At 42.0% G+C, this 18,124-nt stretch overlaps 1 protein-coding gene across 1 annotated transcript in view; it reads right to left on the bottom strand.

The window, feature by feature from the left end:
• Positions 1-18,124, bottom strand: part of COL4A5 (collagen type IV alpha 5 chain) — a 433,650-nt gene that overhangs the window by 271,566 nt on the left and 143,960 nt on the right. Inside the window, exons 8-13 of the mRNA XM_078688785.1 lie at positions 17,528-17,554; positions 5,037-5,117; positions 3,650-3,712; positions 2,799-2,834; positions 2,667-2,708; positions 1,496-1,588 (exon numbers count right to left, since the gene is read on the bottom strand). Coding sequence (XP_078544911.1) covers positions 1,496-1,588; positions 2,667-2,708; positions 2,799-2,834; positions 3,650-3,712; positions 5,037-5,117; positions 17,528-17,554 — 342 coding nt within the window. The remainder of the gene's footprint in view (positions 1-1,495; positions 1,589-2,666; positions 2,709-2,798; positions 2,835-3,649; positions 3,713-5,036; positions 5,118-17,527; positions 17,555-18,124) is intronic.

Here is an 18,124-nt window from a genome sequence, read left to right as displayed (position 1 = left end):
CGGATGTACTTTCCTTTACTCAAAGTTCGGAATCAAAACTACTCTTTCTAGGGGCCAAAAGAAAGAGTTGCCCACAAGGCCCCGCACGACACTGGCCCAGATTTTCTGAGGCGGGTATTTGATGGGTCCGAACCCAGCAGACTCTTGCGCTCCTCTGGGGCCAAGAAAATGACGGGCCCCAAATTCTAGAGACGAATTGGGGAGGCAGAAGTTTCATTACATGGGTTACCAAGTTCTGAAATATCCTCCCTTTGCCCTCTCTGGTTTCCTTTAGGAAGGAGCTCAAAACGTGGCTTTTTAATAACTGAAGGTCTCTTACAGTTTGAGTCATTTTAGCACCAAGACACCTCTGGGTATATGAGCGCTCTATAAATTTAACATACAATAACAATTTAACAGGGTGAGCTGAATGTGAGGTGCCCAAGTCGCCAACTCAAAGTGCCAAGTACAATCGAATCATCAAGTGGCATTTTGTTATTTCGCTGAGATGCAAGCGCCAAGAAACCTCAAACTGCAACTATCGCGTGTCACATGTTCTCTTCCGTGGAGAATTTTGAGACATAATGCTGGGCTCAGGGCAGTTACAGTCACACATATCATCTGGTACAGATTAAGGAAAAAAAAAAATTTATGCCAAAGCAAGTATTCGATGACGAGTGAGGTCCCGCAACCCAGGAATGTCCTGAATATCCCCATGACCTCCCAAGGGGCAGAGAGCAGTGCTCCCAAACCAACTGAAAGGTGACTTTGGTCTGCAGTAACCAAGCAGATGCAAACCACACCTGCCACCCACTATTATTCACAACTGTGGTGGCATCCATAGTAAAGTGCAATGCCAGCTTCAAGGACCCTGGAGGCACAGATGGGAGTGTGCCACCGGTGTAAAACATATGCCATGTCATTATTTGATGCAACCAGAGGCACAGACCTCCAGCGGCCCATCCCAATAACACCGGGTAAGCCAGAGCATAATTTGTAAAAACCACAAGAGCCAGGGCTCTCCTCAGGTTGCACCACACACTCCCTCTGCCATTCTGGCAATGATAGCAACAACACAACTACCAACCATCACACTGCAACAAGTATGACGATTCGGACTATTTCAGGTCCCCAAGCTACAAAAACGGCTTCAGTGGCTGGTAATAGTCATTTTAATGCATATTGAATTAATAATTACCTGTGGTTGCGGTCATCACTAAATTAGCCAGACAGCACCACCTAGTGGCAGACTGTCACAAGCGCTGTAGTTGACAATTAAGTGCGGTGCTGAGCAACATAAACCACTGGCTCAAATGAAGCACTGGGTAAGTTATACACATCACAGAATCAATCCAACAAGAACATACGTGGTTCTTACTGTGTGCTGTGAATCTCACCAGGGTCACATTACAAACACATGTAATTACAAAACAGAGGCCACTGCTGGGTGTCAGATGGACATCTCCTGGTGTATATCTGAGATAAAATAAAGGCAAAGATGACACCATCGACTTACCTTGTCTCCTTTCAGAGTCTCTATAGGAGGCGATCCTTCCTGTTCTGAAGTACCGCCTGGTGGGCCGGGTGGTCCTTGAAGCCCCATTGAACCCTGAAACGAGGATTAACAGTGAGTACTTTTTTAATACACACTTCTGTTACTTTGTCATAGAAAATATTGCGTTCATTTGCAAAATGTCAGTTTTTTTATATCTTATTTTCCTGTTTGTACACAACTTACTGTGTTAGAAATAGCAATCAAAATGTGGACACATAACCAGCACCCCTTCCAACCCATTCTAGCCTTCCATGGAACCCCCTGCTTCGTTCATTTTCTGGGCAAGTGTACTACAAATTAAATAAAAAATGTGGACACTGAGTAACTTTACCCCAAAAGAAAAAATCAAGGTCTGTGACCAAAAGGTGATTTAGGAATTTGGCCATCTCAGAGCAACTGTACCTCTTTTAATATCATAAGTCAGTCGTGGTCATTTCGGTCGAGCACATCTCCCAGAGGAGTGTTGTGTTCATTTTATTGCAAATTTGACCGCATTTTTTTCTCACCGGCTCCTCCATGTCATTACCCTCACTGGGTGGGTCACCCGGCTACTACCTGGTATCAATCTGATGACTCAACTGCCCCTCTTACAATGCTGCCTCATCTCCTTTCTGCCAGTGTGAGTTATGGCAATGCGTTAACTATAGACCTATTGCCTCTATTCTGTGAAGTTTCGAAGCCTCATTTCCCACACCTCTCTCCAGTAGACCCCACTTTTTTTTCAGCCCATACCTATCCCATACTTTTCTGAGCACACGTGATCTTAAAAGAGTTTAAATCCTTATTGCATATATGCTTCCTGAGCATTAAGATTACTGTTAGTTACTTCTGATCATTAAATTGGCGAGTGATAAGTTACAGTGTTTATCAGTAGATAGTTTTCACCTTCCTGTTAAAACACTCAGATTAGTGAGCCCTCTTTTTGCATTCCCAACTCTCCCCCAAGACACTTTTCAGTCTTACATATCCAAGACTTCTTTTTCCATCGAATATGCAATAAATTCTCCCATCACAAGGCATCCAGCTGACCTGCAAAATGCTGGGACCTCATATCTTTTGTACCCCGAGGCTACTCTGTGCTTTGCTGGCATGTAATAAATCTCCGACAAACGACAGGAAACCATGCTCTTACCTTTTCACCCTTCGATCCTTGGAAATTCAAACCCATACTGCCCTAAAAGTGTCAAAACAGATACTAATTAGTACAAAGAATTTTCAATATCAGAAGGTACGAAAGAGCACAAAAGGAGGGAACGGATATTACCTTTGGCCCAGGATCACCAGGTTGACCAGCTGGTCCCTGAAAGAAAGCACACCAGGTGTTAGCCATTCGCAGACAAAACAAGAAGACACACTCAGATAACATGTCTCTCGTCTCTTGCTCTCACAAGCGCCTCCAACAGACATGAAACAACCCCATGTCAAGCCATTGCTCATTCAAGATCCATAATGTAGACAAAACGAGCTGATGCTTCTGTGGGATTTGCAATATGATCTACTCTTATTTTGATTGGCTGTAGGCTTTGGCAACCTTCATTTATGAAACCACATGTCCACCCAAACATTAAAGAAACACTTTAGGCAAGAAAACATTAATATTTCCAGTAACTTTACCTTTGTTGAAAACGCCTTCTGGTCTTCTAGACACAGGAGGAAGATTTCTGCAATCCTGGCCACTCTCTTATGGCAGCCTGATTGCTGTGGGTGCTGATGGCTCACCAATTACAGCAGGTTGTGTTCCTTCCTGCTGGACTGTGTCTTCCAGGTGTCTGAAGATTAAGGCGCGTCGTACTACCTACATCCACTTTGTACCCACATAAGTTATAAGTATGTTGCAAACCCACCTCACATCATTCATCCACGGATAAACATTTCAACCCACTGAATTACATCCACTTTGTACCTACATCAGTTATAAGTATGTTGCAAATCCGCCGCACATCATTCATCCACGGATAAACATTTCAACCCACTAAATTTATTCCAATGGTACGCTAGGATTCCCCAGCTTCTCCAAAACATAAGGAAATAAAATAGCCTTCATAGTCAGTTGCTTTAATGTTCAGTGGCTGAAGTATAGAAACAGGCAGACCAAAAGCAATTCTGGAAGCCTACCGTCAAACCAGGCGGGCCAGGACGTCCAGGCGGTCCTTGTACTCCAGTCGGCCCAGAGGGTCCCTAAGGAAAGGCAAAATGTCATATTTAACACAGCTGACTGACCAAGTCCACTGAGTCCCAGTCCCAAAGCCCTGGCTCTGAAAGTTGGAAATTTGTTTTCTTAAGTTTACTTCTACGCTTGAAGCAAATTCCCAATGTATTTGGGATTTACAAAGGATTCCAGGATTGCTGAATGAAATATATGACTGTCCTAGATTACCTTAAGTACTCAAAGGCATAAAATGTACACATGGATTTCACATTGGGTCAAACAATCTGCATTTGCAAACGTGACCCAAAGGTGCCTTTAAACATTTCTCTTTTCTGTTTTATTACGACTAAAACAAATCTTTATGGAACAGCTCCTTCCATGGGTGTGGGTTGACCACTCTGAATTTGCATGCATTTCTTGGGTGGGAATCGGTCAGCAAAGGGTCTGCAAATATGCATGGGCTTATGGGGTTTCACTTACTTCAGCGGGTGGGCTAACCCAGAAGCCCTCAACCGCTGGCCCAATTGCTTCACTGCCAGTATTCCTGTGTTTGCACTTGAAAGTGCATTAATCCTTAATCTTTCCATCAGCTTTGGGAATTCTGGAGTGCAGAGTGGTCATTTGACTTTAACACAGTTGGGCAAAATGATTTGTGAGCTGAGACCCTAGTGGTAAGAACCACTGATGTAAACGAAAACTACATTGCTGTTCTTAATGGATATAGATAACCTGGTTCTGTAATTGAAATACATTTTCATTATGATATCAGGCACACAATTAACACACAGCTGCAACAGGGTATGCAAGGTTTCACCTTATTATATTATATTCATCTATTCCAATAAAAGCTATGAACACCTGGCTTAATTGGGTGTTTTGACCTGACTATCAGAATGACAGACCTTTCTTAGCACATCTGAAAAGGGCTTCCTTTGCATGAAACCACAGCACATATTGGACAATTCATCAGCAAAAAGTCAGGCGGCATTCCTAGGACTCAACGTTGAGCATATAAAGTAAGTCTGAGATATATTTATTCATTTGGAGCATTTATATAGCCATATATGTCACGTACTGGTCACTGCAAGGCACTAAGAAATTACATTACATTGAAATATTTCCTTCTAATTGAGTTAGGTTCACTGTGAGGTAAAAGTTCTTCGTCGAACCCGGTTCACTAAGTAGACATCAAAATATAAATTACCATATAATTTCTAAAAGACTATAAACTAACTAGCACTTTTCAGAACTAAAAGGATAACAAAGAGCAAAGCGCATAACGTGTGAGAATAATTCCATATGACAGGTAGGACAATGTAAAGCAGCTTCGATGGAAAGGATCTGATTACTTACAGGTAGCCCTGGCAGCCCTGGCAGACCGCCATCTCCTTTCTGTCCTGGCTGTGATGACATAAAAACATCACCAGGTTCGCCCTAGATGGGAAATACAAGTTCAGAGGTAAGGGTGGCTTTCAATGGACTTCACACTCTTCTCCAAACACCTCTTCAAAGCAGCTGAAATTAAGAAGTTCTATTCAGTGGGTTACCATATTCAGACCAAACAAAGGTGGGAAGGCATCTTTTATGGTATATAAAGATCAGCTGTTTTAGCTTGACACCATTCATATCTGTAATGTCAATAAACTGACTTCTAGAACTACAAACACAGAGTGAGCTCAGTCTAACTGAAGTAAGTTTGAAACAGCCTTAGATGTGTAGTTAGCTTTATGTTGTTAGAGGGCAGGTTTGTAAGACCTTAGTGCAGCCTGGGCCCAAAATGTGATGTGGGGCCCCCTGGATGCTTCTTCCATTTTGGCCAGGGGCCTTATCGTGATAATCTTTTCCGGTGCAGCGAACAGTCCAGCTCCAGTTTTATGTGTCTCTAGGGCGTGAAATCAACTCATGTAACCCAATATCTATCTCTATGAGTTAGTCCTTTAGATCTTCAGGCAGCACTGCCCAGAAACAGGGAGAGGCAAAGCTTGCCCACTGTTTCCAAGCTGTTCTATCTGAAAATAAAGCACCAGCGCAAACAAATAATGTGATAAATGAATTTACGTTATGCCCTGCAGGCGCATACACCTGGCACAAAGCTGTGCGCTGCACCTGAAAGTCCCGAGCAAAAAAGACAAACAAGCAAGTCTACTTTACCCAGTGTGCTATAATTAATGTGAATAAGGTAAAACTTAGACACCATGATTGTTCATGTGTTTTGAACAAATGTCATATGATAAGATTAGCAAACTGCTGTGAACAGACACTCGTCTTTCCACCTCTTGGTACACGTCACAACAATTTCTGCTAAACTTGACTTAGGTTAGTTTTTGGTTTTTTTTTAACGAAAGGAAATATTAGACGGTATAAATAAAACTCCATACATCATTTCAAAATAGTTCTTGCCACCATAAGGTTCGATTCGTTTTATAGACACACTACAGTTTATTAGGTTTGCACACTATCTTAGTCACAAGAGTAGATTAGTTGTGTAGGAACATTATAATATGTTGTTCGCACTGGTGAAGGATGGTTTTGTAAATACAAGTGTGCAACATTCCTAGATGCAGGACTAATCACCAGGGGTGTGGAATTTATTAAAATATCTACTTGTCCATAGGACAGGTAGCTTCATAAATCTACTTGTCCTGTACAAAATCCACTTGTCCCTTTGGTGCCATCATGTAGCGTACCATCAAAAATTGGCAGCACTCATTATATAAGAGCTTGGATAATAGCCTCTATGGTTATGTCAGGCTCATAGTATAGAAGGTTTTGAATACTAGTGATTTCCTTATTTTGCCTTTGTTCTGCAGATCTACCCATTCATCCTTTCATTCACCCACTGATATCTAGCATTTCACCTTTACATTGGCTTCCATGCATTCTTTCATCAGCCTTTCACCATTCTGTTTGTCAATTAATCCATCCACACATCCATATCCAAAAATACCCATCCATCCCCAAACAGATCCATCCATCTCAGCCATCTGTCCATCCTTTCCCTCACCCATTCTTCCGCTCATCCATCAATTTACCCTTTCACTCTTCCATCCTTACGCTCATCCATCAATTTACCATTTCATTCATCCATCCTTTTACTTACTGATCCATCCACCCTGCAATCCATCTATCTTTTCACCCTTTCCTTCATCAACATATCCATCGTCCATCCACCATCCCTATCATCCATCCTTTCACTCATTCATCCATCAGGAAGCCACACTTAAACTCATACTCACTCATCTATCTACCCTTTCACCCACACATCCATCCTTTCACTCACTCACCCGTACACGTTAATTATAGGCCTTTGTCTGCCGAGCTGCAGACATAGGAGGCTCATCAAGAGCTCCACCTCCACTGTAGCTGCTAAAGCGAGTGGTTCACGATGCCCTTGGGGCCCAATTAATCCTTCCAGCTCCAAATAGATCATTCAAACTCATCCATCCACCCTTTCTTCCATTCATACATCCATCCTTTCGCTCATCCATCCATCCACCCTTTCACTCATCCCTCCATCAAGCCATCCTTTTGCATCTTTCACCCTTCCATCCTCCTTTCCACTCCTATCCATCAACCCATTCACTCATCCCTCCATCCATCCTTTTGTTCTTCCGTCTTTCACCCCATCCATCCTCCTTTTCGCTCATATTCATCCTCCTTTTCACTCATATTCATCCTCCTTTTCACTCATCCATCTTCCCTTTCACTCATCCCCCCATCCACCATTTCACTCAACTATCCAACCATCAGTCTATCCATCCTTCCACCCATCAATCTATCCATCTTTCCACCCATCAATCCATCCATCCTTCCAATCATCTATCCATCCGTCCACCCAGCCATCCATCCGTCCACCCAACCATCCACTCCATCAGCCATCCACCCATCCATCAGCCATTCATCCCCTCTTTCTTTCATCCACCCTTTTATTCAACCATCCATCCTTTCACTCATCCATCCACTTTCACCCCATCTTTTCACTATTTCACTCATCCATCAATTCATTTACTCATCCATTCTTGCATTCATCCTTTTACTCATCTATCCACTTTCACCCCATCCATCAATTCATTCACCCTTGCACTCATCCATCCATCCTTTCACTCATCCATTCTTACATACATCTTTTCACTCATTCATCCATCCATGTATATATCCATCCACCATTTCAGGTTAATTATGAACCTTTGTCTGGACCTGCAGAAAGAAGAGGCCTATTAAGAACTCCACAGCTGCTGTAGATGCTACAGCGGCGTGTTTAAGATGCCCCTGGTGCACACACCAAGTGAGAGGAGAGGCCCAGTGCAAGGAGAGAAATGAAGGTGCGCCTGAGGATTGCATCATTCCACATGGGCAAATTTATTAACTTTAATGTATGCCCTGGATGCGGTAAAATATGAGAGGCCAAGGGGAGCAGGTCAGGGTAGTCGGAGGGGGCAGCAGAGGGGGGTGGGGTGGGGTTAGCAAGTACAGGCACTGAGTGAAACGTACAGGCAAAGCAAAGTGCAAAGGAGGTTTGTGCAGGGGCTGTACGAGAAGGGAAAGCATGAGCTTTATCATAGGCCCCTGGAGGCGAGGGTGAGGAGGGATCTTGGGGCCGATTTGAGGCCCAAGGGTGAAGCACACAATAAAAGGCAGGGGGGTCACAAGGTTAAAGTTAGAGCAGGAGCCATGAGGCCCTTGAGGCAGCCTCTTACATTTCAGTGATGTCTGTGTTCTGGAGCTGCATCTCGAAGAAAATGAAAGAACCAGGGGAGGGCCTGGAAGCCCCACAAGAGCCTCGGGGAGAAAGCAAAAGACTGTCTACTTGTCCTTTGGACAAGTTAGAAATCAAAACCTCTTGCCCTTGTAAGAAATCTAGATGTCTCGGGCGTCGGGAGATAGGAATTCCTCACCCCTGATCACGATTAGATCCAAAAGTGCAGCGCCACACCACTTTGACGCTGCGGTGCTGCATTCAGATAGAAACTTCAGAACCAGGTGGCTTCGGCGCCTGAGAAGATGGCCGCCTTCATGTAGAGCTCCGTGACGGCGCCGGGAGACGGATCTCCTCCTGGCGGTTCTACTCGTTCTCCGGCCCAGTAATCCACACACCAACGCTCATTAACTGCTGCTGTGCCCATTGGAGTGCCTACATGTGTCCAGGGTGAGCATTTTTCGTATTTTTTCTTCCCGCTCGGCCGCTCCTCATTAGTTGCTGCCGCCATTTTGTTTTTCATATTTTCGCTGCCCAGAAACTCTCATGCTACATTTTCCAACTTAGGCATGTTTGGCCTCTTTATTTCCATTTATGCTCTCTGGTGAATGCTGGTGAATGCTAATGTTGGGATCCCATTTCTCCATGACATCATTTTTATTCTATTTTTCTCTTTGCAGTAGCTGCTCCCTGAGGTACTTTTTGACTTTTTGTCTCTACTAAGCAGTGTGTACTAAAACATGTATTTTATTCATAAGGAACTTCCTGTTACTGCGTCCTTTATGGCAACTGCTCGCTCTACCCGAAGTACTGGTACTCCTCTTAACTGTTCCACATTAGAGGATTATAATCCTTTTAGTATCCTACAGGAAAATATGGAGGACTTAGATTCTGGTCATTCTGCCTCTAGTAGCGCGTTGTCTACTTTGTCTCAAGCTGCCTCTAAATTGTAATCTAAAAAAGCCTCTGCCTCATCGGCTGTGTCAGGCCAACGTGTCAAGAAGGAATCAACTTCTTCTTCCACTTCTGCAACACCAATCTCTATGGAACTAATCCTTGAACTACCTGCTCTCAAGCCTTATATGGAAGAAACTAATATCCGTCTCCAAGGTCTCGAAGACAAATGGTCACATATAGAACAAAATGTTCATCACTTGGAAAGACGAATTAACTCTGTTCAGGCTGTTACCAATCAAGTACCTTCTATGCATCTAGAGATTTCTCTCCTTAAACAGCAAGTGGAAAATTTGGAGAATGGTAATCGACGCAAAAATTTGCGCATTTATGGTCTTGCGGAAGGTCTTGAAGGTTAAGATCCTCTTTCCTTTTTTCAATCCTTTCTTCCGAGTCTTTTGGGTTTTCCTGACATTCCAAAATTGAATATCCAGAATGCTCATCGCTTGGGTCAAAGTCCACGATCATCTTACTCCTCAATCAAACCAAGAGGTGTTATTCTATATTTTTGGGAATACACCAATTTGCGTAAGGTATTACATGCTGCCAGACATAAAGGGAACATTTCTTGGCAAGGATCCAAACTCTTCTTCGTTCAGGACTATGCCACAGCGACAGCTGACAGAAGGAAAAAAGTTTTGGACATGAGACCTGCTCTTCATAGTTTGAACGCTAGATATGGTTTGTTCCATGCTTACCTTATGAAAGTGACTTACAACAATAAAACCACAACTTATGAAGATCCTGCTCGCCTACAACATTTCCTGGATAACTGCAAAGAAGGAAACATGGATGTCTCTCATTCATCGATGATTTGATTGTTTCCTTGTTTGTTATTATCTGTATTCTACTTATATTGTTATCTTCTATTGTTCCTTTGGTATGCCTCTTGTTGTTTGTTAATATATACATTTTACTTCTATTGATATTGTTTATTGTTGTTTTGTCGTACCTCTTATATCCAATTGTTTTTTTACTATCAGGTGCAGTTTGTCATGTTTTTCCGATATGTGATTATTCTTCCCACCTGGATGGTGTCTCCCTTTCCCGTCTCTGTCCTGGGACTTCCCGCCTGATCATAGCCGTCATCTTTATGTGGCTCCACCACCCTCATGTTCATTATTTGTTTTGTTATGTCCTTTTGTCTTTCTTTATTTTTTCTCTGTACTGTTTTTCTTCCAAAATATCTCCTCTATCATATTTTTTCTTTCCTGTCTTTTTCATCTCTTTATGTGTTTTCCAACTTTTCCTTCCTGTCCCTCTTTCCTTTCTTTTCCTCTTACTGTCCTCCCTCTTTCTTTCTCACTATTACTTGGTTTTCGATCTTTGTTGCTCTATTTACTACTTTATATCCTCCTTTATTTATACTGTTACTCTATTGGATTCCTCTTACTGGGGAGAATTACTTATATTGCATTATTGTATTTTGCTAATTTGCAGTTTTTTCATATCAAGCTCTTTTAATTGTTTGGATTCTTAGATGTTGTTAAAAGTTATATCCTGGAATGTTAAAGGTTTAGGATATCCCATAAAACGGCAACGGGTTTTATTACATATTGCTGGGTTGAAAGGTGATATTGTTTTATTGCAAGAAATTTACGTGACAAGTATAGAGGTAGCTAAGCTACAGCGACAATGGGCGAGTCATATTTTTGCATCCCCTGGTTCTAGGAAACGAAATGGTGTAGCTATTCTTTGTTATAAACGTTTAAATGTCCAACTTATACACCAAGATACAGATTCTGATGGTAGATGGGTTTCTGTTTCCTTACTAATTAATAAAATCCCTTTGACCATTGTTAATTTATATGCGCCCACTACCCATGATAAGCTTTTTTGGCCCCAGATTTTATCTAAATTTATGACATATACTGATGACTATTTGATCCTTGGTGGAGATTGTAATATGGTTGTCGATCCTTTTATAGATAGACATTCTAATTCCAAATGTATTCCCTCTTCCATTCACACTCAATTTACCTCTACTATAGCTCAAAGTTCCCTTGTTGATGCTTGGAGATTATGTCATCCCACTCTCCAAGAATATACTTACGTTTCTCCGGTCCATTCCTCTCATTCACGTATAGATTACGTATTTACCTCTAAGGCCCTTTCCCAACACCTTTCCCATTCTGACATAGGATCTATCTTGATTTCAGACCATACCACTGTAGCCTTAGATCTAGACTTACTCCCCCAATTAAGTGGAAACAGGCGGTAGTTACGCCCATCCTAAAGAAACCAACTCTGGATGCTAGTAAACCTGAGAACTACCGCCCAATTTCACTTCTTCCGTGGCCAGCCAAAGTCGCGGAGGCGCATGTTAATTCTGCCCTCTCGGACCATCTTTCACGGGCTAACATCTTAGACAGTACGCAGAATGGATTCCGAGCTGGACATAGCACGGAGACAGCTCTCCTCTTTATGGTGGAACACCTGCGCTCCCTGCTCGACGTGGGTCAAACGGCGGCGCTGGTGTTATTAGATCTAAGCGCCGCCTTTGACACCGTCTCCCACCAGATCCTTCTGCAACGTCTGGAGGAAGCAGGCGTCACCGGCCCCGCACTCCAGTGGTTCCGTTCTTTCCTTGCCAACCGATCTTTTTGCGTGGCCGTTCCGCCCTACCAGTCCAAATTCCATCCTCTGGATCTGGGGGTCCCGCAGGGCTCCTCGCTGAGTCCCACGTTATTCAACCTTTACGTGAGACCGCTGGCTGAGGTTGTCAAGTACTGGGGTATGACCATGGTGTCATATGCTGACGACACTCAGCTAGCGGTTACGCTCAGCGGGGATGCTGATGTGGATGCTCCCAGATTCCAGAATGGACTCCGGGCGGTCGCTAGCTGGATGACTTCCAACTGTCTCCAGCTGAACGCAAATAAGACGGAAATTATGATCTTTGGCAAGCAAACGGAACTCTGGGGAGATAGGTGGTGGCCTTCGGATTTGGGTCCCACGCCAACTCCGGTCTCTGAGTTAAAAAACCTTGGGGTGTGGCTTAACCCAACCCTCACCTTCGTCTGCCACACAAAGCGCACGGCGGCCTGCTGCTTTGGTATCCTGCGTGGACTACATCCCGTATTAAAATTCTTCGATGCAACGACCAGGCAACTTGTGGTGCAGGCAACGGTGATTTATTATGCCAGCTCCCTTTGGGTAGGGCTAAACAGGGCCGAAATCACCCGCCTTCAGCGCGTACAGAACGCAGCGGCTAGAGCAGTAGTGGGCTTACCGAGATTCTGCCCCACAACCAACACCCTGCGTGCCCTGCATTGGCTGCCGATTGCGCAAAGGATCCAGTTTAAGGTTCTCTGTGTAGCTTACAAGATCCTTATGGGCTCTCCTGCCTTGATTCTCTCAAACCTGCTGTCCCTCTATGTTCCGGTCCGTTCTTTAAGATCATCGGACCTCGAACTTGCGGTTGTCCCCCGCTTCAAGCGTAGCCGTGCTGGCGGCCGCTCATTCCAAGTACGCGCCGCAGTACTGTGGAACTCTCTTCCCCTAGAGATCCGTGCCCTTGGTGATCTGCTTTCTTTTCGTCGAGCTGTTAAAAATTTCTTGTTCCCTTAGATCCTTAGTTTCTTTCCAGTTGTGTTGTGTTGCTACCCTGTCGGGCGCCAGGTCGCTCCTTTGCTGGAGCATCTCTGCGCGTAATAAATGATTTTAACATAACATAACATAACATAACAATTGAAGGTACTCGGAGATGGAGATTTAATAATTCCCTTCTCTTGGATACTAAATTTAAACCTGCATTTCAGAAATTTGCTGACACTTTTTTTATAGAAAATAATCTCCCCGGGCCTCTCCTCAACTTATTTGGGACACTTTTAAAGCTGCTTCTAGAGACTCATTATTTCCCAGAAGCAGAAAGCCTCCTCTCAAACCATTCAACTACTTAATTTGCGTATTAAGCAATTGGAACACTCTTATTATTCTACACAGGCTCACTTTGATTTGAGTTAACTTATTAAGGCCAAATTTGCTTTTAATAAAAAAGCTCGCAACCACTCTTCTCTTCTGCTCTAGATGACCGCACACAATTCCTAAATTCATCAATTTGGTATAATAAGAATATCAAACTTAACAACAATTTTATTTTTTGGAAAGATTGGTTATGTTATGGGCTTAAGTGGCCTCATCAGCTTTTTCAGGATGGTGTTTGTAATCCTTTTGCCATCATTTTTCCTGCTTTTCTCTTCCCTCTTCATACCAATCCAAATATATGTCTCTGATTGGATTCGCTCAAGCCTCTTATAACACTTTAGCTTCGGATCGCATACTCACCTCTTCACCTCCTATCACAAAATCGTTTTTATGTAACTCCCCTTCCGCATATTTAATTTATAAAAATGGAATGGACATCCCTATTACTCGTGACAAATCACAGGTAGAATGTAGTTGGGAATCTGATTTGGAGGAATCTTTTCCTATTCCAAAATGGAATAAGATTTGGACTAAAGTAAGGAAGTCTTCTAGAGCAGCCAACAATACTCAAACTTTGTTTTTTATTTATAATAGACGTCTCATCACTCTAGCTAAACTACATACTATTGACCCTACCATATCCTCTGGTCCTGTACTGCCCTCTCCGCAGAGCTCAAGTATATGTTATTTGAATGCCTAGCTATTCATACTTTTTGGACCCAAGTTTGGCAAAAAATTAATTCTATTTTTCACACTCAAATTCCTTTCTCTCTTCCCCATATTTTTCTAGGTAGCATCTCCGAAGTTTGGTCCTCTCATGTCACTGACATTCGTATTATTGATTTACTTATAGCTGTTGTGTTCCAGCAAATCACTAAGTCATGGAAAGATGCCTCTTCTGTATCTTTTCGAGCATGGTGGTATGGAGTTTGCTACAACCATATATTCGATAGGGCATATGTACACCCAATCACGCTAGCTATTAAACAAGATATACTTTGGCTACCCGTTACCGAGTTCTTAGATGTATCAGCAACACTACCATCTGCACATAACCCCTACTCTGAAGAAGTATCCAAACCTCCCTGACTTTATAAATGCTGTTGCTTTTAATATTTTTATTCTATCAATATAGATCTATTTAATGTAGTAGGATCTTTCATGTATAACTATTGTTTTTTGCTTATAACTTTAACGGACCTTACCCTACCTCCCCTCTCCCTTTTTTCCTTCTTTCTGTCCCCCTATGTTTTCTCACTTCCCTCCCCTTTTATCCCTCCCTCCATAAGCTCAAGCAATACTATTCTATTTTTAGAAAATGTGTTTTGATTATTGTATTATATTTTCTCTTTTTACCAAATAAAATTCCTTTAAACTTAGAAACTTCAGAAGCAGGTCTAAGGTGCTCTGTGCTCATTCAATTGTACAGAGGGAGGAAGAGGACCATATTTGATGGAAGTATGCGGTCTTCTCCGGATTGTTTTGAGAAACAACATTCGGATCCACTGTAAGCAAGATTTTCTTCTTTTTTTCAAAAATATTCATAGTCAGTGTCAGGAAAACCTGGCCTGTCTTTCTCCCTCCAACTGAGCTTGCGCATTGGTGCTTAAGCAGTGCTGTATCTAATTTGGTTCACCTTGTTGAAGGCTATACTATAAAATAAACCTAAGGCATGTTAACACACCAGCACAATCAGCTTTGCCCAGGTTCTATTGAAAAATGTGTGGAAATGAGCAAGGTCTGTAAGGGTTTTGCGCTGGAAATGAGGTAATCCTTCTTATATTTTCAGATAGTGCGTCATCCTCACTTTCAGTACAGACATTGAAATCCTATTTAACTGTCCTTTAAAGAGCTTGCAAATTAAGTGGATTATCTTCACCAAAACAATTGGATAATTGTGACTTGCAAAACTATTAGGCTTATCAGACATCTAGTGCTTTTCCCTGTAAGTTATAGTTGAAAGTGTGACATAGCTGTTATTTTGATTTTGTGATTTGCTTGGAGTCTTTTTTAGACACATTACTTTTGGCAGAATTAGTCACTTTTTGAATGAGCTTTGGTTTCAGGCCAATGAGAATTTGTTTCCAACACTTGAGTATCGTATAGCAATTGATAATCTCATTAGAGTCAATGCTATCAGATTTCCAATGAAGTTCCTTCACCTTAATAACCATATTCTGGAAATCAGAAGGAGTTCAGAGTTCAGAAGGATGGTGTAGACTTATTTATTCTCAATGTGATCCAACACAGAGTTCACACTTTCTCATTTCTTGCCTTCAGATAGAAAGCATTGAGGATCCTCTAAAATCAAACAAGTGCTAAATCCTCAGAGTTACTTGACAAAAAAAACCTAATATCAGAGAGAACCACAACCCCTATAAACTGGAACACTCATGGGTCTTTCTCAAACAAACACATAACAGTATGGTCAATGCAAACCCTAATCACTGTTCAATCTCAAAATAAATACCTAAATAACCCACTATACAAATATACCAGATAAATCAGTACTCAATATTAAAAAGCAAGCCCAAAGTCAAACCTGTTTAACATCATCAATAGCCAAACAGAACAGCCTAAGCTGGAACAACTACTATCACCTGCCCACAGATAATCAACTTTCAAATTTCTTTCTACTCTTTATACTTTCTCAGATTGCATCATACCTCAATATTAAAATTAACCTGTATGAAAATAACCACATTTATAGCTAGGGAGTATTCCCCCTAATGCCTTCCAAATTAATGACAGTCTCCTTACCCCTATCCTCTGCATACCTTAGTGCCTCTGTGTTCACCCTTCCCCTTCCCATGTCTGCTGCATTACTCTCCACTAAACTTCAGTATGCTTATGAATAATAAACTCTCCTTTCGAGTAACTATTCCTGCAATATGAAAAGCTTTTTAACCTATCTACTCATCCAGCTTCCATAAGCAACAACTTCTCATTTTGTTCTAACCTCTCCTTCCTATCTCACAATAAGTAACCTACCCACTCTGTTTACTCATCCTTTTTCCATTTGCAATAGTACACTCTAATAAATACAGATAACTCTTAACTTAATACACCATCACTTGAGAATTTAGGAAACTGTCCAGTTTTCTTAGGGCACAAGACTAACCCAATTACCAACAAATCTACAACAATAATTAATAACCACTGGATCAATCATTAACTTTAGGGGTTTGGAGTAGTGTGCTACCCACCGCAAAACACTTCAATGCCAGATTAGGAGTAGTAAATGCTAATACAAAATAATAATGATGTCCTGCACCACCCATTGCCATTTAGAATGTGTGAGTAGCAAAATTATACAGTTTACACCCCAAGAAATTTTAGGGAACCTTTTCCCCTATGCTATATTTGGGAAGAGTTCCATTTTAAAAACATCTCTCTCATAAAATGCTACACATTCTGATAGAATCTCACCCAGAATAGTGCTTTCAGGGAATATCAAGATTGGACTGTATTTTGAGGTCCACAAGTTTGAAGTTAGTAGTGAATTCTTTGATGCAAATTCCCAAATAACAGAAACAAAGCGTAACTCTACAAATATTAGCTTGTAGCAGATACTACCACGCGATCCTGTTTACTAGGGAGTAATGACAGTCAGCATATTTAACAGCCTGACTGACCCCAAGCCCAGGTCCATATCCATGCACCTGGACCTCAAGTTTCAAAGTAAAAACAGAATTGGAATCAGTAGATATAAAACACAAGGCTATCTAATAAGTGTGAGGCCCACCTGTGATCTCACATCCTTTTGTTTGTTACGAGCTCAGCCTTTGGAGCCATACTACCCATGCCACACACTAACCAGCAGAGCTGGTGGGACTGTGATGGGTGAAGAAGGTTTCCACACATTGTGGACCAAGTTTATTTATTGAATGTTGTGGGAAGTTGAGCTGTGGACCATCACAAGACCAGGTCTATCCTCTCAAAAAGAGGCTTAATCCCTTGTGACATTGTTGGCATGAAAATTGGGCTGGAAAAAACAGAGCTAACATCTACATTACAATTTTTTTCGGAAAGCAATGCAAGAGGTCAAGCCACGCGTACAACAACAGCTAAAGTTATATGCACCCCATCCACGATGCAGCGCAAGTGTACACTGTAAGATCATAAGTGGCACTGTCCATGGTTTGCCACTGGAAAATAATTCAGAATCAGTGGAGATTAAAATTTTAGAAATTCAATTAAAATTAATATTACAATATTTAAATACAGGTTATGCTACTTTTTTCATAAGAGTAAGAAAAACGCTTACCTTCAGACCAGGTAGACCTGGGGGTCCCTTTAAAGAGAAATAAAATAGACCTTGTATTAATATGCTGTGAGAATATTATTCAGATATTTATATTTATGAATTAAAAAATTAAAACAGCCAGCACTGCCGGAACAAATCAAAAAGATTAGGATGGGGGAGAGCAAGGGACAGCAAACAGAACAGCTCAACCACAGTCTCCTGCCCAATGGAGTCTCTCATAGCTCTCTTAGTATCCGAATGTTCTCCATGCTGGGTCTACACTCTCCAACCCGTTCCAAGTCGATGTCAGGACCTTAAATGCAACATAGAGCCTGATTTAGAGTTTGGTGGATGGGTTACTCCATCACAAATGTGATGATATCCCGACCACCAAATTACAAGTGCCATTGGAAATAAGGCACTTCTAATACGACGGACAGGGTATCCGTCAGGTTTGTATTCTAGCCGATGGACTCTAAATCAAAGCCCTAGCCCTGTTGCCGTCATACACTTTCACTTATTTTGTCATATGTTAGAGTTCATTCACGGATGCAATCCGGGTTTAATTTCAACACTAAGCCGGCCAACTTCTGCAAACCAGCAGCTTTAAGAACCAGA

This window comes from Lissotriton helveticus, chromosome 4_1, assembly GCF_964261635.1.
Source record: "Lissotriton helveticus chromosome 4_1, aLisHel1.1, whole genome shotgun sequence".
NCBI lineage: Eukaryota > Metazoa > Chordata > Amphibia > Caudata > Salamandridae > Lissotriton > Lissotriton helveticus.
Note: the sequence above shows the minus strand (reverse complement) of the source record. Positions and strands in the feature narration are given on the sequence as shown.